The sequence below is a fragment of the Salvelinus namaycush genome, chromosome 8, assembly GCF_016432855.1.
Source record: "Salvelinus namaycush isolate Seneca chromosome 8, SaNama_1.0, whole genome shotgun sequence".
Classification (NCBI taxonomy): domain Eukaryota; kingdom Metazoa; phylum Chordata; class Actinopteri; order Salmoniformes; family Salmonidae; genus Salvelinus; species Salvelinus namaycush.
Genome location: NC_052314.1, coordinates 27,377,698 through 27,405,664, shown reverse-complemented (window position 1 = coordinate 27,405,664; position 27,967 = coordinate 27,377,698). Strand labels below are relative to the sequence as shown.

The 27,967-nt window shown below is 42.8% G+C and overlaps 2 protein-coding genes across 4 annotated transcripts; one reads left to right on the top strand and one right to left on the bottom strand.

Annotated features, from left to right (window-relative positions):
* Window positions 1-1,506: 1,506 nt before the first annotated feature.
* LOC120052577 lies at window positions 1,507-12,629 on the top strand. The gene is made up of 5 exons (XM_038999568.1): window positions 1,507-1,577; window positions 1,816-2,250; window positions 5,085-5,254; window positions 5,362-5,707; window positions 6,437-12,629. Exons 1-5 carry the CDS (start codon window positions 1,562-1,564, stop codon window positions 12,373-12,375), a joined length of 6,906 nt encoding a protein of 2,301 aa, XP_038855496.1. The 5' UTR covers window positions 1,507-1,561; the 3' UTR covers window positions 12,376-12,629.
* A 3,574-nt stretch (window positions 12,630-16,203) lies between these two features.
* Window positions 16,204-24,959, bottom strand: LOC120052576 (DCN1-like protein 4). Of its 3 annotated transcripts, none has more exons than XM_038999565.1 (11): window positions 24,903-24,959; window positions 23,258-23,328; window positions 22,795-22,834; window positions 21,822-21,909; window positions 20,712-20,812; window positions 20,055-20,125; window positions 19,764-19,855; window positions 19,433-19,541; window positions 18,799-18,903; window positions 18,588-18,690; window positions 16,204-18,479 (listed from the first exon to the last, which is right to left on the bottom strand). In XM_038999565.1, exons 1-11 carry the CDS (start codon window positions 24,919-24,921, stop codon window positions 18,424-18,426), a joined length of 855 nt encoding a protein of 284 aa, XP_038855493.1. In that variant the 5' UTR covers window positions 24,922-24,959; the 3' UTR covers window positions 16,204-18,423. The 3 variants fall into 3 exon arrangements, with proteins under 3 accessions (XP_038855493.1, XP_038855494.1, XP_038855495.1); XM_038999566.1 differs by having other exon boundaries at window positions 20,724-20,812; XM_038999567.1 differs by lacking the exon at window positions 24,903-24,959 and adding an exon at window positions 24,772-24,887.
* Window positions 24,960-27,967: the final 3,008 nt, after the last annotated feature.

Sequence of the window (27,967 nt, the reverse complement as noted above, 5' to 3'; positions counted from 1 at the left end):
GAAGGTTCACCTTCCAACAGGACCATGACCCTAAGTACATAGCCAAGACAACGCAGGAGTGGCTTCGGGATAAGTCTCTGAATGTCCTTGAGTGGCCCAGCCAGAGCCCAGATTTGAACCCGATTGAACATCTCTGGAGAGACCTGACAGAGCTTGAGAGGATCTGCAGAGAAGAATGGGACAAACTCCCCAAATACAGGTGTGCCAAGCTTGTAGGGGCATACCCAAGAATATTCGAGGCTGTAATCGCTGCCAAAGGTGTTTCAACAAAGTACTGAGTAAAGGGTCTTAATACCTATGTAAATGTGATATTTAAAATAAAAAATAAAATGTTTTAATACATTTTGAAAAATGTCTAAAAACCTGTTTTCGCTTTGACATTATGGGGTATTGTGTGTAGATTGATGAGGGGGGAAAAACACTATTTAATCCATTTTAGAATAAGGCTGTAACGTACAAAAATGTGGAATAAGTCAAGTGGTCTGAATACTTTTGGAATGTCCTGTACATCTGCCTTCTCATCCTGTATGTGCCAAACATTGTCTCTGTGTCTTCACAAGGGAAGAGATTGGAGTGTCTTTAGTTACGGTGCCAAATGGAATACATTTTCATGTGTCTATAATATCATACTGCCTAATGCTCAGAAACAGGACAATTATAAGATATACTACAGATTAATGCAGTCAGCTGTTTTTTGTTGTTTTTTTGGGGTGGTATTCATGAGACTTTTGTGTTTGTTTCAATTATACATTTTGATAACATTGGTTTGAAACAAATAATTTTGAGTGACATTTTGTGCAACATAACATGAGTGGCAGTGCTACAAGTGTGATGTGTATTTACTTTGTTCTAACTGGAGTGTATATTAAAGTGTTGCTACGGTAACAATGTGGTCATCATCTCAAGCAGCAATATGGACTCCATGCCTTTATTTATGTATGTATTCATTGTTTTCCACTGGAACCTTGAGAATGAGCTTTTGGAAAATGTCCGTTATTTAACTTCCATGTTTGTTTAATAAAGGGTTGTGCTGTGTTTGAAAGGCCCTGTTGTCTTTTGTCAATTTGCAGTTTTATTTTCATGTTTAAAACCACCCTTTTTGTGCCCTATCCCACAATGCCCACTTGGAGGTGTTATGCCACAATTAATTTAGTGTGTATTACATTCTATGTTTACTACATTTCACACTGTAAAGGGGCTAAATAACCCAAGATTTCTTTTTTAGCTTAATTCAGTTCCGATCCAGTGATTTATCAATCAATAATAAATCCAAGCTGGGCTTAGTTGTCCTTGTTATGAGGATTCCTGGCAGCATAGTTACCTATGAAGGAGAGGGTAATAACATCCTGGTAAGACATTAACCATGTCATGTGAATGATTGAGGGAATCTGCGAAATGCTTATGTCATTTTTGTGTATGTGCATGTCTGACTCAACATGGCAGTACACACTGCAGACTTTGATCTGAAACTACAGGAGACAAAGTAAAATAATATGCTACCTTTGCCGGTGCGCTGGGTGGGGAGAGAGTGAGAGTCACAAGTTCGCTTCGGTTGTATACAATGCGGACACGGAAGGGTGAGTTAGAATTTTTTTAACGTATTAATTTAGATTTTTGTTTATGACGTGTGCCAATATTGCAGTTTGATTTCTACATTTGAGAGTAATGTGTGTGTTTTGATTCCATTTGGGTGTTTTTGTATGTGTAAGATGTATTAGATTCATATTTAATACGGTATGTGTTCAGATATTGTCTTTCATGTTGAAACTCACATTTCGCTAACTTTAGTTATTCTCTCTTGTTTTACCTATATAGGCACAGGGCTGTTTGTGATGGCCGTGTCTCAGTGGATGTTCTGTGCTGCAGTGCTGCTCCTCCTCATCCAGGGGCTCCAGTGTTCTCCCGTTCCCCCTGCTTGTCCGGAGTCCTGCCTTTGTCAGAAAGGTCTGCTAAACTGTTCCTTCGCTGGCCTTTCCCAGGCCCAACAACATGTTCCATCCACTGTCACTGAACTAGATCTTTCTCACAACCTCCTGAAGTCCGTTACCCCCTCATGGCCAAGTTGGGGGCTTAAGAGTCTATGGCTTGGACACAACAGCATCACTCACCTGTCTCTGTGTGTGCGGAGGACCTGGAGGGGTAAACATTGGAAAATCCCCTTCTCACATAGCCGAGGGAGATGTGTGTCCTGGGCCCCAACTCTGCAGCTGCTCTCTGCTGAGCGGAACCAGCTAGAGATGATTCCTGAAGGTGAGTCTCTCTCACACACACACAAATACATAAGGAATTGCTTTGCTGTACTATACATGTAGTTACACTAATCATGAAAATGTGACTTTGCCTAACACACATACAGTAAATAAGCACACATGCTCACACACACACATTCACACCCATACGCCTATGAATGATTATCCTTAATAATTAGGACTTTGCTCTATAAGAAAATGATTAAACCAGCCCTGCCAATCACAAAAATAACTTGACAAACCATTGCACAATCTTCAGCCAACCTTGGAGGCTGTTTACTGACATTCCAATGGCTCATAAGAGGGTGTAAAAGTGCAATGATTGTGTTTTAAAAGAGGGCCACGCCTCAATCATCATTTTACAGTAGTTTTTAATCTCTCTTTGTCAACATTCCATCAGTTTTATATGTATTCACTGGTGACTGTGAGTGTTTTCTCCTAGTTTGAGGTTTGTGAGGACTGTGGGCAGTTGTTATGTGAGCTCTGTGAGACAGACAGAGGCCTCTCTATGCTGCTTGATATTCTGCTCACAGTCTCCCAGTGCTCCTCTAATGAAGCCCAGGCCCACAATGTCTCACTTCAGCTCAGCAGTCTCACCCTAGAGAAAATAGGAGACTGGGGAGACTGAAAATCATAGTGTGAAATAAGTGCTGTCAATAGAAAATCCTTGGCTTTAATCAGTCATAACAGTACACATATTTCTACCCAACCCCAGTAATTTGTTTGTTGTCCCAGGCAGTGGTGTAAAGCACTTAAGTAAAAAATACTTTAAAGTGTTACTTAGGTCGTTTTTGGAGTATCTGTACTGTACTATTGATATTTGGACAATTTTTACTTTTACTTCACTACATTCAAGTATGACAATAATGTACTTTTTACCCCATACATTTATCCTGACACCCAAAAGTACTTGTTACATTTTGAATGCTTAGCAGGACAGGAAAATGGTCCGATTCACACACTTATCAAGAGAACATCCCTGGTCATCCCTACTGCCTCTGAACTGGCAGACTGACTAAACACAAATGTTTTGTTTGTAAATTATGTCTGAGTGGAGTGTGCTCCTGGCTATCCGTAAATAAATACAACACAAGAACCTTGTGCCGTTTGGTTTGCTTAATGTAAGCAATTGGAAATTATTTATACTCTTACTTTTGATTCTTAAATATATTTTTGGGTAACACTTTACTTGACACCCAGTGTCATAACACAATATGACATGCTTATAACAGCTGACATAACTTGTCATAACCTGTCATAATATTGTCATAACACTGTCATGACCCATACATTTACACCTGCTGTGACATGCATTGCATTATTTTATGTCTGGTTATGACACATAGTACATAAGAGTGTCAAAACCCACATTTATTCAAATTCGTTTTTCCCCTGCCAAGAAGTTTCCTTTTGTTTGAAAGTTTGTTTCTTAAATCCTTTGTTCTTAGTGTAATGAATTCTTTAGTCATGTTCTTTTAGATCATATTTTAAATAGCTTGTAGAAAATACACTTTATGACAATGTCATGAAGCATTATGACCATCCTGTGTTACTTAACTTGGACTAAGGAAATACACTTAATGACACTGTCATGAAGCATTATGACCATCCTGTGTTACTTAACTTGGACTAAGGAAATACACTTTATGACACTGTCATGAAGCATTATGACCATCCTGTGTTACTTAACTTGGACTAAGGAAATACACTTTATGACACTGTCATGAAGCATTATGACCATCCTGTGTTACTTAACTTGGACTAAGGAAATACACTTTATGACACTGTCGCGAAGCATTATGAGCTTCATAATCATATAAGCCAGACAGGCCTTTCATGTACATGCCCTTATATTAGTCATCAGTCAAAAAGAGGGTGTCTTGTCCTGCTCCTGAAATCTTCTCCTGCATTCATCCCAGTCATCAGCAACAGAGCATTGGAGTAGGTGCATGTCTGACATCAATGTGTGCGCAATTACAATTATAATTTAACATGGTCAATAAAAAAATTAAAATTATATATATATACATATATACACACAACATAAACATACTGTTGACACAGGCTATGATGTAATGGAATCTTTTGCCTTGTGTGGTAGGTTTTGTGGATTTTGACACTCTTATGTAGGTGTCATAACCAGCCATAAAATAACTACCATGGTAGGTTTTGTGGGTTTTTACACTATTTTGTAGGTGTCATAACCAGCAATAAAATCACGCAATATATGTCACAACAGGTCTAAATATATGTGTCATAACAGGTTATGACAAGTTATGTCAGTTGTTCTGACATATTATGACATGGTTATGATGGTATCATAACATGTTATGACGCTAGGTGTCAAGTAAAGTGTTACCACCAAATACTTTTAGACTTTTACTCAAGTAGTATTTTACCGGGTGCCTTTAATTTTTACTTGAGTCATTTTCTATAAAGGCGTCTTTACTTTTACTCAAGTATGACAATTGGTTACTTTTTCCACAACTGATCCCGGGATGGAATGTTTAGCGTAGTTAAAAACAAAACAATTACAAGTATTCTACCATGTTATTGTCAATCACTCAAATACTGTTAGACCTGTCAGGTATAGGGAGCTGTAAGGGCAGGTATTCATTCATCTCAGGTTGGTCGCCTGCTTGTAAAGCTCTGAGAGGAATGTCGGACTGCTGCCCATGTATAGAACAGTACAAAGGTGAGCAGAGGACTCACACCTTACAATTACTATCCTCTGTGCATTTACACTGAGGACAAACATGGGGCCGCCCCAGTCATCTGTGTAATTACACCAATGTTGCTCTAATGTTAGGACTGTGTTTGTGCTTTGTCCTTCAGGCCTGGGAGGCAGTGAGTTCCTACAGGTGCTGCAGCTCTCCCACAACAGGATCTCTGACCTACGACCTGGAGACCTGAGCAGGTGCCCCCTTCTGAGAGAGATCCACCTGCAGCACAACCGCATCTCCAGCCTCCACCCACAGGCCCTGAGGGACATGCCAGAGCTCAGGGTAACTATACACATGATAACTACAACATCATAACAGCCATTTTGTTGTCCTTTTCTTCCCACCTGACCAGATTTTTGATATTCATGTTCATAATGTCATCCTTCAAGGTCCTGGATCTGAGCTTCAACCTGTTGACCACGATCACTCCATCAGCCTACCTGTCGCTGCGTAAACTGAATGTCCTGGTGGAGGTGAGTGGGAACAGGTGGAGGTGTGACTGCAGCCTGCGGAGCTTGAGGAGGAAGATGGCCTACGACAGGGACAGGGCCCTGCAGCAGACCTGGAGGGGGGTGGTGTGTTCATCCCCCTCCACCCACGCAGGTAGAGACCTGCTACACCTGGAGGACAGTGACCTCACCTGCTCTACTGCTGAAAACAGGGCGGGGCTCCACCAGGATGTGACAGTGGATAAAGGGACAGAGATCCTGCTGCCCTGTGGCTCTCCAAAGCAAGGTAACACACTTCTTTCACTTCTGATACATTACACCACGGTCTCCCAAACTCGGTACTGCCCTCCCCCCCGGTGCATGTTTTGGTTTTTGCCCTAGCACTACACAGCTGATTCAAATAATCAAAGCTTGATGATGAGTTGGTTATTTGAATCATCTGTGTAGTGTTAGGCAAAAACCAAAATATGCATCCAGAGAGGGGGCAGGGCCCTGCATTACACCAACAGTTAAAGGTCAAGTCTAGTCAAAAATGTGATTTCCCTGTGTTTTATATATATTTCCACACTATGAGGTTGGAATAATAGTGTGAAAATGATGATAATGCTCTTTTAGTGTACGAGCTGTTTGAAAAGGCCTTCTGAAATTTCAGGTGGGATGGAGTTTTGGCCTGCCTAGTGACATCACCAGGCGGTAAATTAGTTAATAGACCAACAAAAAAGAGTTCCAAACCTCTCTGTCAATAACAGCTACTTTTCAGTTTTCCGCTCCCCACTCAGACCACTACCAGACAGTCTTAGCAAAATTAGAGCTAAGAAGCTATTTTTGTTTCTTTTTGACCATTTTAATTGAAAACAATCACAGTAAGATACTTAATTGTTATCCAGAAATAAAAACAGATACATTGGACCTTTCATTTCTTTGTTTGTGTGTGTTGAGTATATAGCTAACAACCATGTGAATTGTAATCACTTGGCTTTATAATAGTCTCCCACTGTTTATGTATTTGTTCTAGATTCAACATGGTGGACGCCCAATGGACAAGTTCCTGGGAGCCAGGCAGGCCTGCTGATCAGTGACATCACAGAGCGAGACGCAGGACTGTACGTGTGCGTCTCTGGGACAGACGAGGAGTCTGTGTCTGTATTCAACCTGCGCGTTCACAAGACACAGAGGAAAACCAGAGACACGAGGAGTTTACACAGGGAGCGGCTACAGATTAACCCAGAGTTCGGCAGCATCCAGGGGGAAGGTCAGGAGACAGACCTGAACTCTCTAGATCTCCACAGGGCTACCCAGAGAACACAGTCTGACTTGGTCCTGGCTGTCTGCCTGTCTGTGTTCATCACCTTCCTGGTAGCATTTGTAATTGGTGCTCTGACCAGACCTCTCCTGGACGCTCTCTGGAGGAGGTGCTGTAGCTGCTGTAACCATACCACGCAAAGCGCCTCCCCACCACAATCGGTCTCCTCTGCTGGGCAGGCCCCCTACGACAACAAGGCCTATTCAGATGAGGATGAGCGAGAGGAACTAGGGACACACAGGGAGAGGAGAGTGACATTTAGTGGACATCCTTCAGAACTAAGGGATCAGAATAGCATTCCATACTATGATACTGTGGTCAATGGCATGCAGGACAACCTCGCTGGGGAATATGATGCAACATATGAGAATGTTCAGGAGAGGGGTGCCTCACACCCCTCCCTTGAGGTCTATCACCCACCTGAGGAGGAGAAGCCTAGTGCACGGGGCTCTGTCAGCTCAGGAAGCTTCCGACATGACAACCCAGAGACAGACACTCACAGTGGAGACCTCTCTGATATCTCTCTGAGTGAACCACAAAGGGGCGCTTACCCAGTCCATACCCACGGCATGGAGTTTGAATCCATCCCTGACCCAGATGAGTTGCAGCGGTGTCGAAGCTCGTCTGTGTCTTCACACTCTGACCAGGAGAGTCCAGATAGGGATCAGGATATGGACTGGCCCAAAGACAATTTGGCTCAGAGATTGGAGGAGCGCAAGACCCGGAATAATTCCTGGGAGCCTCAATCCCCCCAGAAGGAAGACAACTCCTTTGAGCGGAGTTCAGATTTCCCTACAGTTAAACCAGTTGATGTTCTACAGATCAACATTGGCAGAGTGGGTGAGATCCCTGGATTGGCTTATAGGAAATCAAACATGGCAGATCCCAACCCCATGGATCCTGAGCTGTGGAATGACAGCGGAGAGAGCTTTGAGTTCCCTGATTCCATCCAAGGTGCATCGGCACGGTCCAGTAGTCAAGATCTTTCAGGTTCTGCTTTTGCCGATCAGTTGAGAAAAGAGTATGAACAAACGCTGAATAAAGAAACACTTGTGAAAGACTGGAGGGAGAATGATAAGTCCAGCTCCAGCAACTCAAGTGACAGTGGGAATGAACCTACAGAGTACACTGTGAACCCAGAGACGGAGGTAGTGAAGGAGAAGGAGATTGTCCAGGATGCACTGCTTACACATGATAGCACAACAGACCCTGCTGCAGCGAACACCTATCTCAAATATGATGTCAGTTTGGACAAGCAGCACTATAAGGACCCAGTCAGTCCCTCTCCAGATGAGGATGGATTTCATGTGAGTGAACTGAGACAGGAAGTTCAACGCTCCCATTTGTTTTCAGAGCACTCTGATTTGTCCAGTGATAGTAGTGATGAACCCACAAAGTACACAGTGAACAAGGATAGCGATGAGGAAGAGGAGGATGAAGCTCAAGTCCCAGCTGTCACACACAAAGGTCCATCTCTCAGTCTTGGAGACATTAATGTATCTTTGGCCTCAAGGAAAGCTCTCAATATTGGCTTCTCCAAGGATGGTTTTCAATATCAACAAGAGCCTGAGACAAGGTCGACTGGCTTGGATCTAACCACCCAGAGTGCCATCAGCACAAAGGAGCCCCTTCCGCAACCTTCATTGCCCTCAGACGTGGCAAGGGTTGAAGACCCACCAGTTTCAGTCTACATCCCCAGACTCAGTAAGCGTTTAGATATTCAGCCTCAGGAAGCTTCACCTGCTCCCGCAAAAACACCACCACCCTCTGAATCCTCTTCCAGCAGTGAGAGTGAAGATGAGACTACAGATAACTCAGTGAAACTTGACAGAGAGGTCCCAGATGTCTCACAGAAGAATTCATCTCTCAGTCTTGGAGACATTAATGTCTCTTTGGCTCCAAGGAAAGCTCTCAATATCGACTTCTCCAAGCAAGGTTTTCAATATCAACCAGAGCCTGAAAAAAGGTTGACTGGCTTGGGTCTTTCTTTCCAGAGTGCCATCACCCCAAAAGAGCCTTCATTGCCCTCAGACGGGACAAGGGCTGGAGAGTCTCCAGCTCCATTCTATATCCCCAGCCTCCGGAGACGTCTGGATATTCAGCCTTCTCAGGACACTCCACCTGCTCCACCACGAACACCACCACCCTCTGGTTCATCCTCTTCTAGAAGTGAAAGTGAGGATGAGACTACAATGAATCAAAAAAGAGAAGAGAAAGCTAAGGTCCCAGATTCATCTTTCAATCCCGTAGACATTGATGTCTCTTTTGCTCCAAGGAAAGCTCTCAATATCAGCTTCTCCAAGGAGGGTTTTCAATATCAACAAGAGCCTGAGACAAGGTCACCTGGCTTGGATCTCTCCTCTCAGAGTGATATCACCCCAAAGGAGCCACTTCCCCAAAATCGATTCCCAGAAGGGACAAGGACTAGAGAGACTCCACTAGATATGCACAGCCTCCGGAGACGTTTAGATATTCAGGCCACTCAGGAAACTCCACCTGCTGCCCCAGGGTCACGCCCACATGCTGGTTCATCCTCTTCAAACAGTGAAAGTGAGGATGAGACGACAATGAATCAAAAAAGAGAAGAGAAATCCAAGGTCCCAGATTCATCTTTCATTCCCGCAGACATTGATGTCTCTTTTGCACCAAGGAAATCTCTCAATATTGGCTTCTCCAAGGAGGGTTTTCAATATCAATCAGAGCCAAGTTTGACTGGCATGGGTCTAACCTCCCAGATTGCCATCAGTACAAAGGAGCCCCTTCCCAAATCTTCAATTCCCTCAGATGGGACAAGGGATGAAGAGTCTCTAGTTCCACTCTATATCCCCAGTTTTAAGAGACATGTGGACATTCAGCCTCCTCAGGAGACGCCACCTGCTGCCCCACAAACACCACCACCCTCTGGTTCATCCTCTTCTGGAAGTGAGAGTAAGGAACTTGACAGAGAGGTCCCAGATGTCACACACAAGGATCCATTTCTCAGTCTTGGAGACATTAATGTCTCTATAGCCCCAAGGAAAGCTCTCAATATCAGCTTCTCCAAGGAGGGTTTTCAATATCAACAAGAGCCTGAGACAAGGTCGCCTGGCTTGGATCTCTCCTCTCAGAGTGATATCACCCCAAAGGAGCCGCTTCCCCAACATCGATTCCCAGAAGGGACAAGGACTAGAGAGACTCCACTAGATATGCACAGCCTCCGGAGACGTTTAGATATTCAGGCCACTCAGGAAACTCCACCTGCTGCCCCAGGGTCACGCCCACATGCTGGTTCATCCTCTTCAAACAGTGAAAGTGAGGATGAGACGACAATTAATCAAAAAAGGGAAGAGAAATCTCATGTCACAGATTCATCTTTCATTCCCGCAGACATTGATGTCTCTTTTGCACCAAGGAAAGCGCTCAATATTGGCTTCTCCAAGGAGGGTTTTCAGTATCAATCAGAGCCAAGTTTGACTGGCATGGGTCTAACCTCCCAGATTGCCATCAGTACAAAGGAGCCCCTTCCCAAATCTTCAATTCCCTCAGATGGGACAAGGGATGAAGAGTCTCTAGTTCCACTCTATATCCCCAGTTTTAAGAGACATGTGGACATTCAGCCTCCTCAGGAGACGCCACCTGCTGCCCCACAAACACCACCACCCTCTGGTTCATCCTCTTCTGGAAGTGAGAGTAAGGAACTTGACAGAGAGGTCCCAGATGTCACACACAAGGATCCATTTCTCAGTCTTGGAGACATTAATGTCTCTATAGCCCCAAGGAAAGCTCTCAATATCAGCTTCTCCAAGGAGGGTTTTCAATATCAACAAGAGCCTGAGACAAGGTCGCCTGGCTTGGATCTCTCCTCTCAGAGTGATATCACCCCAAAGGAGCCGCTTCCCCAACATCGATTCCCAGAAGGGACAAGGACTAGAGAGACTCCACTAGATATGCACAGCCTCCGGAGACGTTTAGATATTCAGGCCACTCAGGAAACTCCACCTGCTGCCCCAGGGTCACGCCCACATGCTGGTTCATCCTCTTCAAACAGTGAAAGTGAGGATGAGACGACAATTAATCAAAAAAGGGAAGAGAAATCTCATGTCACAGATTCATCTTTCATTCCCGCAGACATTGATGTCTCTTTTGCACCAAGGAAAGCGCTCAATATTGGCTTCTCCAAGGAGGGTTTTCAGTATCAATCAGAGCCAAGTTTGACTGGCATGGGTCTAACCTCCCAGATTGCCATCAGTACAAAGGAGCCCCTTCCCAAATCTTCAATTCCCTCAGATGGGACAAGGGATGAAGAGTCTCTAGTTCCACTCTATATCCCTACTTTCAGGAGACATGTGGACATTCAGCCTCATCAGGAAACTCCACCTGCTTCCCTACGAACATCACATAACTCTGAATCACCCTCTTCCAGCAGTGAGAGTGAAGATGAGACTACAATGAACCAAAAAAGAGAAAAGGAGAAAGCTAAGGTCCCATATAAGTATCCATCTCTCAGTCCTAGAGACACACCCATTAATGTCTCTTTTGTTCCAAGGAAAGCTCTCAATATCGGCTTCTCCAAGGAGAGTTTTCAAAATCAATCATCAGAGTCAAAGTATGAGAGTATAACCACCACAAATGATAGAGGTTTTCAGGAAGATGCCAAGCCTGCTCCCAAAACATCAATATTTTACTCCACCTCCTCAGACAGGGCGAGAACTGAGGAGCCACCAGTTCCACTCTACATCCCTGGACTCCAGAGGCATCAGAATATCCAGCCCTCTCAGGATGCTATACTTGCCGAATCATCCTCTGCTAGCAGTGAGAATGGAGATGAGCTTACAGAACACACAAAGAAACCAGGGAGAGACGTCACAGATTTCTCGCTCAGTCCTGGGGACACGCCTATTAATGTCTCCTTTGCCCCAAGAAGAGCTCTCAATATCAGCCTTTACAACTCAGCTAGTACCACAGATGAGGTGGAGAGGAAGACCGGAGCAGAGGACAGGTGGGAAAGGCCAGGGCTTGGTGGTCTGAAGGCACTGTCAGAGACACAAAGGTGGGACACAAAGGACAGTTCTACAAACATGAATGTTTCTTTCTCTCAAAGGAGTGCTCTCAATATCAACTCAGACAGCAGCACAGATGAGGTGGGCAGGAGAGCCAGAGCACACTACAGCAGTCCCATACTAGAGCGTACCATTAGCAGAAAGGACAGAGGCTTTAAGGAAGAAACCAATCCCTCTCCCAAACTGTCTTTGCCAAAAACATCACCCTTTTTCTCCACTTCCACTGATGAGGCGAGGCCTATAGAGTCTCCACTCCAAATCCCCCGCCATAGGAGGCGTCTAGTTGTAGACATTCAGCCCCACCTGGCTCCACCTGCTGCCCCAGGAACACCACCACCTTTCCCAGAGGGAGAAGAGGCAGCTGGTTCTGGATGGAGGAGCAGGGGACAACAGAGGTGGAGAGCCATAGATGGATTTGGCCGTACTTCCAAGACACAGGGAGATGAGGGAGAGAAGAACTATATGGGGTTATTGGCTGCTAAACCATTCGGCACAGCTCGTCAGTATCAGAGCGTTACCCCAGAAACCATTATGGCCACACAGCATAGTGAGATCTCTGAGAGGGATGGTTCTGACCTGACCTTCTCCACTGTAAGACACAGTGAGGCTTAAGACCAACTGTATTTGTTTGTGCTGATTTAAGAAAAGTTGCACTTAATATTGAGAAAAACGCAGCTAATGACAAAGAGATTAGAAGTTGGATTTGATATTTTATTATAGAATTATACTGTTCTTACATTGTTGTAAAATATGAGTAATTTGTGCTGGAAAACCAGACATGTTTATCGTAATGAAAATAGATGTTTATATGACTTTGAATGATATAATAAAGGTGGGAGCATTAAACACTGTTTGAATTTCCCAGATTCACATCCTTACCTACCTTACTCGATACACAAATCCCCTTTTTTCTTTGCCACAAAATATATCTTCATGACACTGCCTCTCCACATGATGTATATGCACAGACTGGTCATAGACTAGACGTAACATAGTAAACGTAAATCCGGGACCCTGAAATTAGTATGATACACTATATATACAAAAGTATGTGGACACCCCTTAAAACTTCTTAGGGCTGCAATCCGGTTAACGGGATCGATATGACAACAGCCAGTGAAAGTGCAGGGCGCCAAATTCAAACAACAGAAATCTCATAATTAAAATTCCTCAAGCATACAAGTATTTCACACCATTTTAAAGATACACTTCTTGTTAATCCCACTACAGTGTCCGATTTCAAAAAGGCTTTACAGCGAAAGCACCACAAACGATTATGTTAGGTCACCACCAAATCACAGAAAAACACAGCCATTTTTCCAGCCAAAGACAGGAGTCACAAAAAGCAGAAATAGAGATAGAATGAAACACTAACCTTTGATGATCTTCATCAGATGACACTCATAGGACTTTATGTTACACAATACATATATGTTTTGTTCGATAAAGTTTATATTTATATCCAAAAACCACAGTTTACATTGGCGCCATGTTCAGAAGTGCCTCCAGAATATCCGGAGAAATTGCAGAGAGCCACATCAAATAACAGAAATACTCATCATAAACTTTGATGAAAGATACATGTTTTACATAGAATTAAAGATAAACTTGTTCTTAATGCAACCGCTGTGTCAAATTTCAAAAAAGCTTTACGGCAAAAGCATAATATTCAATCATCGGAGAACAGCATTCAGCCACAAAAGCAAGCCATACAGTTACCCGCTAAATTGTAGAGTCAACAAAAGTCATAAACAGCATTATAAATCTTCACTTACCTTTGCTGATCTTCATCGGAATATACTCCCAGGACTCCCACTTCCACCAGAAATGTTTGTTTTGTTCGGTAATGTCCATAATTTATGTCCAAATAGCTACTTTTGTTAGCGCGTTTGGTAAACAAATCCAAAGTCACGAAGCGCTTCACTAAAAGCAGACGAAATGTCAAAAAGTTCCGTAACAGTCAGTAGAAACATGTCAAACGATGTATTGAATCAATCTTTAGGATGTTTTTAACATAAATCTTCAATAATGTTCCAACCGGAGAATTCCTTTGTCTTCAGAAATGGGATAGAACAGAGCTCGCTCTCACATGAACGCGCATGGTCAGCTCCTGGCAGACCTTACTCATTCCCCTCTCCTTCGGCCCCACTTCACAATAGCATCAGACAAGGTTCTAAAGACTGTTGACATCTAGTGGAAGCCGTAGGAATTGCAAACTGACCCATATCCCACTGTGTATTCGATAGGCGATGAGTTGAAAACCTACAAACCTCAGATTTCCCACTTCCTGGTTGGATTTCTTTCTCAGGTTTTTGCCTGCCATATGAGTTCTGTTATACTCACAGACATCATTCAAACAGTTTTAGAAACTTCAGAGTGTTTTCTATCCAATACTAATGATAATATGCATATATTAGCAACTGGGACTGAGGAGCAGGCAGTTTACTCTGGGCACCTTTTCATCCAAGCTACTCAATACTGCCCCTGCAGCCATGTTTTCAGCTATTTCAGTCACATCCATTGCTGACAGGTGAATAAAATCGAGCAGACCGCCATGCAATCTCCATAGACAAACATTGGCAGTAAAATGGCCTTACTGAAGAGCTCAGTAACTTTCAACGTGGCACCGTCATTCTAATGCCACCTTTCCAACAAGTCAGTACGTTCACCGAACGGGACCCCTGAGTGATGAAGCGCGTACCTCGGTTGCAACACTCACTACCGAGTTCCAAACTGCCTCTGGAAGCAACGTCAGCACAATTACTGTTTGTCAGGAGCTTCATGAAATGGGTTTCCATGGCCAAGCAGCCGCACACACGCCTAAGATCACCAAGCGCAATGCCAAGCGTCGGCTGGAGTGGTGTAAAGCTTGCCGTCATTGGACTCTGGAGCAGTGAAAATGTGTTCTCTGGAGTGATGAATCACGCTTCACCATCTGACAGTTTGACGGACGAATCTGGGTTTGGCGGATGCCAGGAGAACAATACCTGCCCCAATGCATAGTGCCAACTGTAAAGTTTGGTGGAGGAGGAATGATGGTCTGTGGCTGTTTTTAATGGTTCGGGCTAGGCCCCTTAGTTCCAGTGAAGGGAAATCTTAACGCTACAGCATACAATAACCTAGAAAATGTTGTGCTTTCAACTTTGTGGCAACAGTTTGGGGAAGGCCCTTTCCTGTTTCAGCATGACAATGGCCCCGTGCTCAAAGCGAGGTCCATACAGAAATGGTTTGTCAAGATTGGTGTGGAAGAACTTGACTGGCCTGCACAGAGCCCTGACCTCAACTCCATCGAACACCTTTGGGATGAATTGGAACGCCGACTACGAGTCAGGCCTAATCGCCCAACATTAGTGCCCGACCTCACTAATGTTCTTGTGGCTGAATGGAAGCAAGTCCCTGCAGCAATGTTTCAACATCTAGTGGAAAGCCTTCCCAGAAGAATGGAGGCTGTTACAGCAGCAAAGGGGGGACCAACTCCACATTAATGTCCATGATTTTAGAATGAGATGTTCGACAAGCAGCTGTCCACATACTTTTGGTCATGTAGTGTATGTTATGTTTGGTATGTTTACATAAGATAGGTTACTTAAATCAAAAGGAGGGTGGAAAGAGGAGGAAGGGAAGCGCTACTAAGGGACACAATAGTACATTTTGGTAGATATAAGGTGCTCTTTGGTAAAAGGGGTGAATTGGTCATCAAAAAGAACGGAGGACCAAGGCACTCTTCATATAATTAATTAAAATGCCTTTATTTGTATGGCATGTTCAATAGAAACAAAGTTTTTAAAAATCTGACGTGTTTCAGCTACATGGCCTTCATCAGGGATTACAAACGGAGGGTGGTTGGTCAGGTAGATGGGTAAGCATAGAACGTGAACACCTAGCAACCCAAAGGTTATGTGTTTGAACCTCATCATGGACAACTTGAGCATTTTAGCCAATTAGCCACTACTTAAAATGTTAGCCAACTCTTCCCCTAACCATTTTAGCTAACCCCTCTAACCTAATCAAGCTAACATTAGCATTAGCCAGCCCTAGCTAACGTTAGCCCCAACAAATTGGAATTCTTAACATATCGTACGTTTTGCAAATGCGTAACATATTGTATGAATTGAAATTCATAACATATCATACGAAATGCTCTGAGACCACGTTGGTATGCATCATAAATAAACCTGTAAAGAAAGTAACCCATACTGTGTTTGTGATGCCTTTGTCTCTGTTGTTCTATGGATACCTGAATAATAAGGTGCACACACAGCACATGTAGTTATTACTGTGATAATGCAATAGTCAGAACAAAAATACATTAGGCCTACAGTAGAGGGACCAAATATGATCCTGTGCAATTTAGGAACGCAGAATGAAACATCCTTTGACAACAATTGTTCACAATCGTTCTGTAAAGGAAAATGGCAAAGCAAAAATGAAAGACAACGATAAGTTAATAAACCCATTTATACGTAGAGATAGGTTACAGTGAAAACAGACATACATACTGTACATACAGTCAGGACAAAGTTGTTCTTCCTCCTGCAATACCAATGTAGAATACCATCAGAATTAGACTTTGTGCAAATGATTAGTGAGCAGTTTAGCAACTAGCTCCATCTCCTACCAAAACCTAATATACACAAATACACTGATTACTGACAGTCAAAGCATCATGGATAACTGATAGGTGAAGCTATCATGTGTTCTTATTACTTCAGAAATTGAACCATTTACTGTACATGCTTTAGTTCAGACACCACTGGGTTTGACCAATAAATGATTGACATATGACCTGATACCATTCTTACACCACACCTTCAACACTGCACAAAACTTGTCTCCTTTCTCCAATTTCTCGAACTTTCGTTAATTTCAGTTCATGTCCATTTGTTTGAGAGACTAGTGTGGTTCTTTGTGTGTGTTAGAAGGGAGTGGTTGGGCAATGCAGGATGGAACTCCTCTTCCCCAAATGAGGTTGCATGTGTGTTCCAGCTCTGAATATACACAGTCATGGTTTTCATAAAGCGTTAAGACAACATGACCAAGGATATCAAATGAAGCACAAAAACACTTGCACAAATTCCTGTACAAAAACAACAACAATAAAATAAGTATTCAAAAATCTCATCCATTCGCAGATGGCTCTGATGGAGAGCATGCATGCAAAGTTTCACTCTCATGACAATTGAGCGTCACATCACAGCTAGAGACAAAAGTTTACATGTGTTACAAGAACATTAGCCCTACGCTAGGCAAAAAGAACACCTTTGCATCACCACCGGGTTCTAAATCTAACCCGTCAGTGTCCATGGTTTTGAGACCTCTTGAATGATACATGGCAATGCATGCATGCTGGGATTGGATTTCCCCTTAATGTACAGCCTGCCTACCCTACACAACCTATTCCTCAAAGGCCTTAAACAGTCTTCCAATTATAACACTCTCAGTACTGGGGAGAGAGAGAGGCTCGTTAGTAATATGGATGAAACTGGACATGATCAGTGGACATAACAGAAGACAAGACCAAAGCAATATGCCAGATATGAAGAAAAAATAGAGGTACGTTTCTATTTTAACTTGCAACTTAGGCAAAACAGTCTAATTTAATCCTGAACGTATCCCTGACCACTGTGTGTGTGTGTGTGTGTGTGTGTGTGTGTGTGTGGAGCAAGTAAAGTGACTTCTATAAATTGTTAAAGAGGCACAGAAAACTCTTAAAAACCTACAGCTTAGAAACATAGATTGGTCACATAACCAATGGATGCTGGCCAGTCCACTAACGACTGACCACTGCACTGTAATAAGAGTTAATAAGCAGCACTGCTGATTGGTTAGTTGTTGTGGTATGAGGTAATCTGAAGCCTTCACAGGGGGCTACAAAGCTTTAGCACAGGCTGGTATCACAGTAAGACTAAGGATGGAAAAAAAGGGGCTCAAAAAGCACTGGCACAAATGACTTCATCACAGTAAACTGTACAGGTGTCATCATCCACCTGTAACAACAGCTTTAATGACCATGACTAAAAGACCAACTACTGTAACACTCAGCCATTTGACAGTGTGCTTCTTCAAGAATTCCAATTCAACCCAAACAGGACAAAACTGATAGAAATGATGGGTTCTGTAGGTTATAAAGAGACAAGCACAGATCAAGTTCAAAGCACAGATATGCAATATTCAAATGTGACCGGGTCAAAATGACCTTGTTTTTAAGACTAAGACCGACCGTTCAAAATGGAGGGATTTAGTTGGTTTAATTCCTCCTAACGGGAGCAAAGGGTTCAAGAGTGGATCTCTCGCACACACAAAACCATTTAGCCACTCATGAGAACACGATATCCTAACACGCAGCAATATGACATCACAGTGAGGGGGCGCAACGCCACTGGGGCTCGCCGTGTGATTACCCACAATGTAACATGGGTAGGGATCATTACCTGGAGAGGGTTTGTGTCTCCATGGTGACCTACATCCTAATCTCGCCAGAGCGGCTTGCACCTAAACCCCCCCCCCCTCCCAAACCATATCGCTATCATTACCTGGATGCACCACCTGTCATCACTGACAAGCACCTCTCCCATTTTGTATTGTTTGTTTTTAGTTTTCTCATAGCCGTTTGTCATCGTCGTTGTATTATAATGTGGTTTTGTTGCAGTGTACCTAATGCTATGACATCTCTCTTTCTTTGTACCATTCCACAAACTCATCCAACAAAACGGGCCCTGACAAAAGAAGAGAGAAAAGAAGGATAACGTTAGAGCACTGATCCCCTGTACCACTTAGGGAATGAGTGATTGTGTATTAGTGTGTGTGTGTGTGTGTCCACTTACAGGCTCCATCCTCGTCATAGTTACTGAGGTCTAGGTTGATTGTCCTGCTGAACTCTAGAACGTTGCACCACTGGTCTTTGTTGATAACCTTATACTTGGATTGCTGAATGACAGACAGACAGGACAGGCAGTCAATACATAGTGACAAAACCCGTGTCAAATGTTGTATGTACTATATCAAGTTGAATGTTACACAGGTTAGACACCATACCTCTAAAAACTGATTGAACACAGGAAACAGTGGCCACGTCTTCCCCAGGAGAAGCCCCAGCATGCACTTGGCTGTGTTCAGGTCTAAACTCCTCTGGTCCTTTTCCTACAAAATCAGAAATGAAGGTCTCTATTCAATCAGTATCACGGAAATTCAGCTTTACAGCGTGACGGAAATTTAAAGGCAATGTTCCCGCTTTAGCGGAGACTGCCCTGTAAACTCTGTATATGTCGGCTCAAACGGAAATGACCTTTAAATGTATTTTGCGGAGTCTGTAACGCCTCAGCTTCACAGATTGAATAAAGCCCTAACAGATGTCTCAGAAGTCAGGGGTCAAATATGACTGACTCAATAGAAAGAGCAGTACTCACGATGAGAGCTTCAGCCATGCAAGACGAATAAGAAAATGATCTTGACACTCAAAACTAAGCTGAAAGCTGACAGCACAGACTTACTTTCCTACCTGACGTCACTTATCCCTTGTGTTAATTTCTACAAATGGTAATAGTTTCATTTGTCTGTCATCTTTCGTGTGTTGAATCTAAACATCAACAAATAAATATACCAGTCAAAATAAATATCCCAGAGAGGAAATCTAGTGAGAATACTGCAGATGCGGCTTTGCCTCACTCACCCGAGCAAAATCGAAGGCGTATCTGTAAATGAGCTTAAAGTTGGTGGTGTCATTTAGGACAGACCTCAAGTAGTCCAGGGAGTTCCTCAGCCTCTCTGTGGAGTCACACCTGACAACGCCAGAGAGACAAGTTAGAGACAGACTAGAGTCCCAGCTGACAGAGTACAGACTGTTGACTATAAAGTAGACTATACAGACAGAGGCAGACTATAAACCCAGTCTGGGGTCAGCACCATTTTGTACATGGCACAGCTAGAAAAGGACAAACTGTAGGGACAGACACACAGAACACACGTACAGTAAAACACACAAACTGAGAGCAGAGACTTACTGCAGGGAGCCCATGCCTTTCAACCACTCCTGTAGGGTGAAGTAGCCCATACTCTGGGCATCTAGCTTCCAGGCCAAAACCAGCATCACCACCTGTTCACAAAGAACAGCATACACTCACATGCTATAACACCATGAAATGCTTGAGATGTTTACTTTTCAATTAGTCATTTTCATCTTTGTGCCATCTCTGAATAACGGAGTTGTACCCAACTATAACAACCAAGTGCATGCACATGTGGATGGATTATAAATGTCACCCATCTACATAGACATGACTAGCCATCCTTACATTTTCTGGTTCCACTCCAATATCTTCACAGAACTTCTCCATTCCCTCTGGCCCCACGACATCATCACAGCCTATCAAAGATACACACATATATACAGGGCCATTATTTATGACATCATCCACTCCTACCAGAAACAAACACATAGGATTAATCTCTGATATTATGACAGCATAGTATGCCACAGACACAACAATGCTATGACATCACAACCATAGAGATTCTATTATATTTACATGGTGTGATGTCATAATCCGGAGGTCAAAGCAGTCCCTATTATGACATCACATCACGAAAACTATGATTGTAATCGCTATTGTTATGATGTCATAGAATTCTATGACATAGAATGAGGTAACAAAGTATTCTGACATCATCACAGCAAAAATTACAATCACAATGCGTACATACATACGTAACAATTCTCTATGACCCTATCCCACCTGCAGGTGACAAACACAAAACATTAATCTATGACATCATTTCAGCAAGCAAGAGACATCCTTTATGAAGCAATCAATGATGCCCGATTCACAGCTCTCACACAGTACAATTCAACTATGACATGAAAACCCAAATCTAAGAGTAACAAAGGTATTTACACCATTATGTGTGCTTATATAAACTGATAGAGAATTGCAAAATGTATATTTACAAACCTTGTGTCTCACCTGCGTACTCATAGAACCACTCCAGACATCTTTTACTGGAGAAGGTCTCTTCCTCTCGGATTTGTGGTGCCTCATGTTTTCTAAAAACACTGCATTTTGAAAAATACCATTCAGACAATCTACGGCATTGCACACACAGCATATTTCACACATTACTGCGGGTGCTGGGAATACATTGTGTGACCTAAAATCCTACCGTCTAGGAGCATATCACACACTACGATGTAGAAAAAAGTTAATCCTGACAAATAACTATTGGATGAGCTATGTGATGGAAATTCCTCTTGCTGCTCTTTTGGATTTCTAAGCTGACAATGAAGTATGCAAATCCACTGGGGAGACAAATCACGTGTCATCACACATGCATACCGTTTCAGTGAACAGCTGAAAATCCAGAACAAAAATTGCGCGCAATTGCGTAACATACTGGATTAGGTTCTGGGGGGAGATGTATGAGAAAAAGATACTAGACTGAGGAGCAAAAGCAGGATGGTAGCTCCACCCGCCTCTCTATGCCAGGCTAGGGGTCAAATGTACCCTCCTCTTGCGAAATTCGAAAAGACGCGCACACCCGCTAAATCAAGACTTGTTCAAATAGCCAGTGACGAAAAACCTGCGCACATGAATAACTGTTACTCGCTATGCCTCGATCAGACTGACAGTGTCTTTGCGTCAACGCTGCGTAATTAAATGACACAGCATTTTTATTATGTAATCCAAAAATGTTTACTGGATATGTGTGCAACAAAAGTTCAACATTCACCTTTTGCTACTATTTCTGTCAAGCCTCCGCATACAATTTGATGCATACATTGGATATATAGACCACACAGAACGCACCGCAACTGCCTCCGCAAGGGAATGCTGCAAGGCAAACACAGCGTTCCATTGGAAATGAATGTACTTCTGGTGTACCAAAATGCAATGACTGTCGGTCGGTGTGATCGAGGTGTTAGTCATCCCAGTCTTTTGACAGATGTTACGTAGCCTGTCCACGAGTGATTAGTGAATCTGAATAAGACTGTTGGATATAATTCCTCTTATTGTGTAAGACCTGATCTAATGGATGCATTCGTTGGTGTACCAGGTTGGTAGTACCTGTCCTGGCGACTCTTCTTAGCTGACAGATCATCTCCAGTAGTGGGTCTCCTCTTTTTCCTAGGAGGCATGGCTCTGGAGCGGCAGGCTGAGAGAAACACAATAGGAGAGAGATAGAGAGTGAGGAGAGAGATATAGAGAACAGCAACCAGGTTTCCATCCAACCTTTTTATGCGAGTAAATATATGTCAGATAGAAAATGTTTTGACAGGCCGTGATGGAAACATCAAATTTTGTCGGTAAACTTTCCAAATGTCGACAAAACAAAACACGCTAGACAAGATGGGATCTTTTAGCGTCGGTAAAATGTATTATGTGAGAAATGGCGGTGGAAATGCCTATAGGTGCAAATAACCATCACATCGAAGTAAACTTGAGTCACGTGATGATATGTTGTGTGGTCCTCCCACTACGACTAGGGGAAAGCATGCAGTTTATCAGGCTACAGATGAAATAAGTTATGATGAACTTCACAGGTTGATGAAAGAGCACGATGATGAGCTTGATGCTCCTTTCAATAAATATGGAAGGTCTTATTCTGGTGACATGATGATCAATGCTTTACTGCCATTTGACAAATAAATATAATCTTGCTCTTTTTGTCCATAATAATCTCATCATGTAGGCTATACCTGCACTGTATCTGTGAGCTGTTGGCTAGAGCGAACTTGCCAAGGCCAGAGTGGGAACATTCGCTATATAACCAAAAGGATTGTGACAAAACCATCAGTAGGGTTTAAAATTCAATAGAAACCCATTTAACTTGTCTTTTTCTTTTGGTACATGGGAATTTAACAGCAAAAGTTATTTTCATGTGCACTACGTCATCACGCACAGCCTTTAATCAATTAGATGGAAACACATCTGTGGTGGGAAAATGCTAAAATTGTGTTAAAACCTGCCGCCAATTGGATGGAAACGTAGCTAGTAAGTGTCATGTGGGTCTGCATTAAGGTGCAGGCAGGGTCGGTACCTGTGGAGTGACCGTCCTGTCCAACGTCCTCCGTCAGGTTCTGAGTGGAGAGATAAATGGAACTATATTAGGCAACCCACACCAAGAGACACACACACAGCAGCACCGACGTTCGCATGCAGTGAGCAGGGGTAGGGTGTGAGGGGAGGCCTGCTCTCTCATTTCCTCAAGCTTGTAACCTTTAGAGATGCAGTTATTATTTCAGAGAGAGGGAGGAGAGAAATAGGATGAGAGGAAGGATGAATTAATCCCCTTTTAAGTATCCATCCAGGAATAGAAAAACCCATCCATGTCTATAACTCATTAATAACTAGGATTCATTTGTAGATAGGGGTAAATGTCCATGATCAAATTCTTAGCGTTTTGCCAGAGTAACTCCATAAAGTAAACTGTTGGAACAGGTGGCTGGTACTCATATGTCACATGAAAAACACATATTGGTATGAGGGCAAAATGCTTTTACCAGCCTGTGCAGGGTGTGGTAGATTTTGTGGATGCTGGCCAGTGTAGAAAAATGGGAGTTCAGCTGAAAATCTAAAGGGGGAAAAGTACATTTCAGCACATCTCTAAATGTAACACCACTACATTACATACATTAGATATGGAACAGACACGCAACAGTAGGCAATATTAAACAATGATCTGCTTCTCAGAGAAACATAGGTTTCCCAGGGCACTGATAGCTGGGCGAACTCACCATCTGCTACCCACAGCCTGCCTACATCATCATGCTCCTCCCTCTGTCATAGGGGTCACATCTTTGCATTCAGCCAATAGGAATGAGAAGGTATGCATGTACAACCATCTTAATCACCTTCACAATTTGCATCAAAATAGTTGGGATGACTAAATAGTGATGTCAAACAGCCATAACTGCACATAATCAATGCCTTTCATCGTGATGGGATTGACAATAAAATGTGCATTTTTATGCTGAGCCGTTATAATCGTTCAGTGGGCCTAATTCGAACCAGAAAGAGGTATGAAGGACTGTAGCTACGTAGATACATTAGAATACAGTAGTCTAGTCAGATCATGAGCAGGATTGACAGATGAGGATTGTATTCAAATGTAACAGGGTTCACAGAATGCCAGACAAAAAAGTAGAGTGGTCGATTATGATTAAACACCACGCCGACATGGCCTTTCCAATAAAACATGTAATCTCCTCATCTGCGCTCACGAAGTGTCATTTTCGCTTTTAATCCGTTTCTATAGTCAAAACGCTCACACGCCTAGATCAACGAAAGGCCCGAACCTCATGATAGCGCTAACTGAATAGACTACTTAAAATAGCAATACAGACACAACTTGCACAGAGTTTACAAAGTATCTGGAGAGTAGAGGGAGACATTGTGGTTGTTGTAGTCCATTTCCTGGATCAAAGCTCTAAGATCTTGATCAATGGAGAGTGGAATTAGACTACAATTCCCACCCTCAGAAATTAACATTTCATTCTGCACCCCTCTCCTGACACTCACCCCAACTGATGAATGCATATTATATCGATACAAAAATGTTACATCCTATGGAATAGTGCATGCAAGTATCTTATGGTTCTCTTGCAACAGTTGATGTATATGACGCGCAGTCGACCAGCTCTATTGCAGCAAGCATAGAAATATATTTTACAGAACTGCGTCACAATTTTCATCCTCTGTAATTTTCCGCAGTTGACTGGAAAACTGACCTATTTAGCCTACACAACACTGTTCCAAGTGTAAGTTGCTTTGCAGTAGCACTTCATTCCCGTCCTTAAATAAGCGACAAAATAGCAGTATAATAGGTCGACAATAATGACATATTTAGCTGATGTATTCAACCGAATAGTAGCCTTTGCAACGTTAGTTGTCCTAACAATAAGTCAACAAAAAGTGCGTACATTCAGCAATAACACAGTACAGTCCCTTTGTTGCGCCCCAAGACAACACTTGGAAATACAAAGAGAATGGCAATAGACAGATAGTCTGCACATACCTCTATTAGACACTCGATAAACAGCTAAATCTAAAGATAAACAGATAGATGCAATAGATCCGATCGCTGTTACGTAAATTATCAATACGTGGAGCCTAAACACACCAAAAGCCACTACTATAGCTACTTACTTGCCGCATCAGAGTGCATTTTTATGAAACACACAACTGCCTGTGTGAAGTCCGCAGACCGGCCAGTAGGCGGGACATGTCAACATAACCAATGCCCACAGATGATTTGGGTGGACGAGGAACCTAGTAGCCGCACCCCTACTCCTTCATAATAGGCTGTCTCTGGTGTCATGTAGGAAATCTGAAGACAAAGAATTTGGACCCTCCTTTGGATGAACGTGAAAGGTCAAAATTCCAAACCAGGCCATCCCACCGCTGAGGTTCATTGGCTAGGAAAAGTACCTATGTATATCAATGGAAGAGTTCGATTAAGCTGCCTCGGGTTGAACCGAACTATGGCCCAACACGTGACCGGGCAAAACCGGTGAGCGAGGCACGCACTTTTCAAATCAAACAGTAATCTGCGCCGCTCAGTCATATTGTGAACAGTGCAGCATCGTTCAGAAACATACAACATCTATTTTTCATAAAATATATGCTCGAATTTTCAAACTGGTTTTCATTAGGACGGCAGATAAAGCGTTTTTATCTTAATCAATCACTTTTGCAGGTGAAAACACATACTCGTTAATCCACGACCTTAACCCGACGTCACTTTTGTTTTGAACCGACTTCTCCGCCGGCCAAAACGGGGCACCCGGCTCATGCCCGGGATGCAGCCCGGTTCCAAATGGACGCAATCAACGCTAAGCCGGTTCACCGGGGATTGCCCTGAGCATTAATCGAATCCCCTCACCAATCGGAATTTCCTCGTGCAAGAACGAAAACCAACCCACGATGGACCTTCATTGGCCGTTTCACGCATTAGGAACCTCCCAATACACTTTGTGAATGGTGAAAATTACCTTCAGTCATAAGCAACTACGTTGTTGTAAAATACAATTGGTTACACAGAAAACTGTTGTTTACAGAAGGGCGTGATTTTCTTTATTGTTCCCTATCTGAATGAGTTGTTTTTTGTCTCAAGTTCAAAATGATATTCTGATATCTCATGTTTCTGCAACATATTTGACAAGCATAATGCGTAAAGCTCAATTTTGTAACATTCTGTGCCTGGCCTCAAATTCATAAATGTATGGAACTTAAAAAGCCATGTACTTTTCATTTCAAAGGACTTACATTTCATAGCTACCTTTGCAGAATAGGTGCTGCTTGATTCCACATAAGAGCAGCCCATTAGTTTGCTGGAATAGGTCAGCCTATATAACTACATTATAGTGATGGGTTTGACAGGGCTGCCTTTGTGGGGATCTCCCAGTCACATACCAGAACTGCAGGGAAAACATCCTGTTCTCACAAGAGGGGAGGCCTTTACTAAGGGGTAGAGCACTGAGAGGTCAATACAGATTGAGTTACAGTGCTTCACTAGAGGGAAAATAAGAACATAATGAATTGTCACCTGGATTAATGGGTTAGAATGGGACAAATAAAGCAACATACACATTTTAGTCAAAAGGGCATATGTTGTTCTGTGATTTTCAAATGAAACTGCAAACCTGGGTAAACAATGACATATCTACAACACTTCATTATTTCCTGTAAATAAAGATCAGCAGGGTAGGTCACCAACACTTGGACAAAACTTTGTAGTTTTAAAGCCTCTGATAGCAGAAAGGTGAATGAGTCAGAGGGAGATATATTAGGCCCTCATCATAGATACAGTATATATCTCTGACTCAACATAGGATAATATAAGCAGGTTAAGTAATGTAATGGGAGGGGGTTGTACTTCTTAGTATTCATATTTAAATTGTGCTTCAAATATTCTTGGAATCATATGTGAAATATTTCTTAGAGTAACCACTGTAGCTTACTGGGAACTTAACTACTCTTAACAAAAATATAAACACAACATGTAAAGTGTTGGTCCCATGTTTCATGAGCTGAAATAAAAGATCCCCGACATGTTCCATACGCACAAAAAAAGGATTTCTCTCAGATGTTGTACACAAATTTGTTTACATCCCTGATAGTGAGCATTTCTCCTTTGCCAAGATAATCCATCCACCTGACAGGTGTGTCATGTCAAGAAGCTGATTAAACAGCATGATCATTACACAGGTGCACCTTGTGCTGGACAATAAAAGGCCACTTCAAAACGTCCAGTTTTGTTAAAAACACAATTGAATGTTAATTTCTCTACCATAAGCCATCAACAAAGCGCTCATCCACACGACGCTATACACGTGGTCTGCAGTTGTGAGGCCGGTTGGATGTACTGCCAAATTTTCTAAAGCGACCTTCAAGGATGAATGGCCCATTGTCGTGCAATTCATCCGCCGCCATCACCTCATGTTTCAGCATGATAATGCACGGCCCCATGCCGCAAGGATCTGTACACAATTCCTGGAAGCTGGAATGTCCCAGTTCTTCCATGGCCTGCATACTCACCACACATGTCACCCATTGACCATGTTCAGGATGCTCTGGATTGACGTGTATGACAGCGTGTTCCAGTTCCTGTCAATATCCAGAAATTTCACACAGCCCTTGAAGGAGTGGGACAACATTCCACAGGCCACAATCAACAGCCTGATCAACTCTATGCGAAGGTGATGTGTTGAGCTGCATGAGGCAAATGGTGGTCACACCAGATACTGACTGGGTTTCTGATCCACGCCACTACCTTTTTTTTAAGGTATCCGTGACCAACAGATGCATATCTGTATTCCCAGTAATGTTAAATCCATAGATTAAGGCCCAATTAATTTATTTCAATTGACTGATCTCCTTATATGAATCGTAACTCAGTACAATCTTTGAAATTGTTGCATGTTGCATTTATATTTTTGATCAGAGTAATAAACAATAAAAGACCCTATGTTTCCAATCAGATCCTTTCAAGACCACAAGAGGGCGATAACACCTGCAATCTAGTAATCAGTCTGGTAAATACAGCCGAGGACAACACCTAAATGAGACTAGGCTGGCACACCCAAATCATTTACATTTACTGAGCTGGACTTTATTCCCAGTGACTCAAATATCTCTTTGATGTATAGTTGTCCTTGTGTGACAACAGCTATGTGGCAAGAGTCATGTGACTTGAAAGCAAATGGCATATA

Bases quoted from the DNA above. Each gene is read 5' to 3' on its own strand.
- LOC120052577 (XM_038999568.1), top strand. The intron at 5,255-5,361 runs GTAACTATACAC...TCATCCTTCAAG, and splicing joins GGGACATGCCAGAGCTCAGG to GTCCTGGATCTGAGCTTCAA. The intron at 5,708-6,436 runs GTAACACACTTC...TATTTGTTCTAG, and splicing joins CTGTGGCTCTCCAAAGCAAG to ATTCAACATGGTGGACGCCC.
- LOC120052576 (XM_038999565.1), bottom strand. The intron at 21,910-22,794 runs GTACCGACCCTG...TGTTTCTCTCAG, and splicing joins ACAGGACGGTCACTCCACAG to CCTGCCGCTCCAGAGCCATG. The intron at 18,691-18,798 runs GTATGGTGTCTA...TCTGTCATTCAG, and splicing joins TGTTCAATCAGTTTTTAGAG to CAATCCAAGTATAAGGTTAT.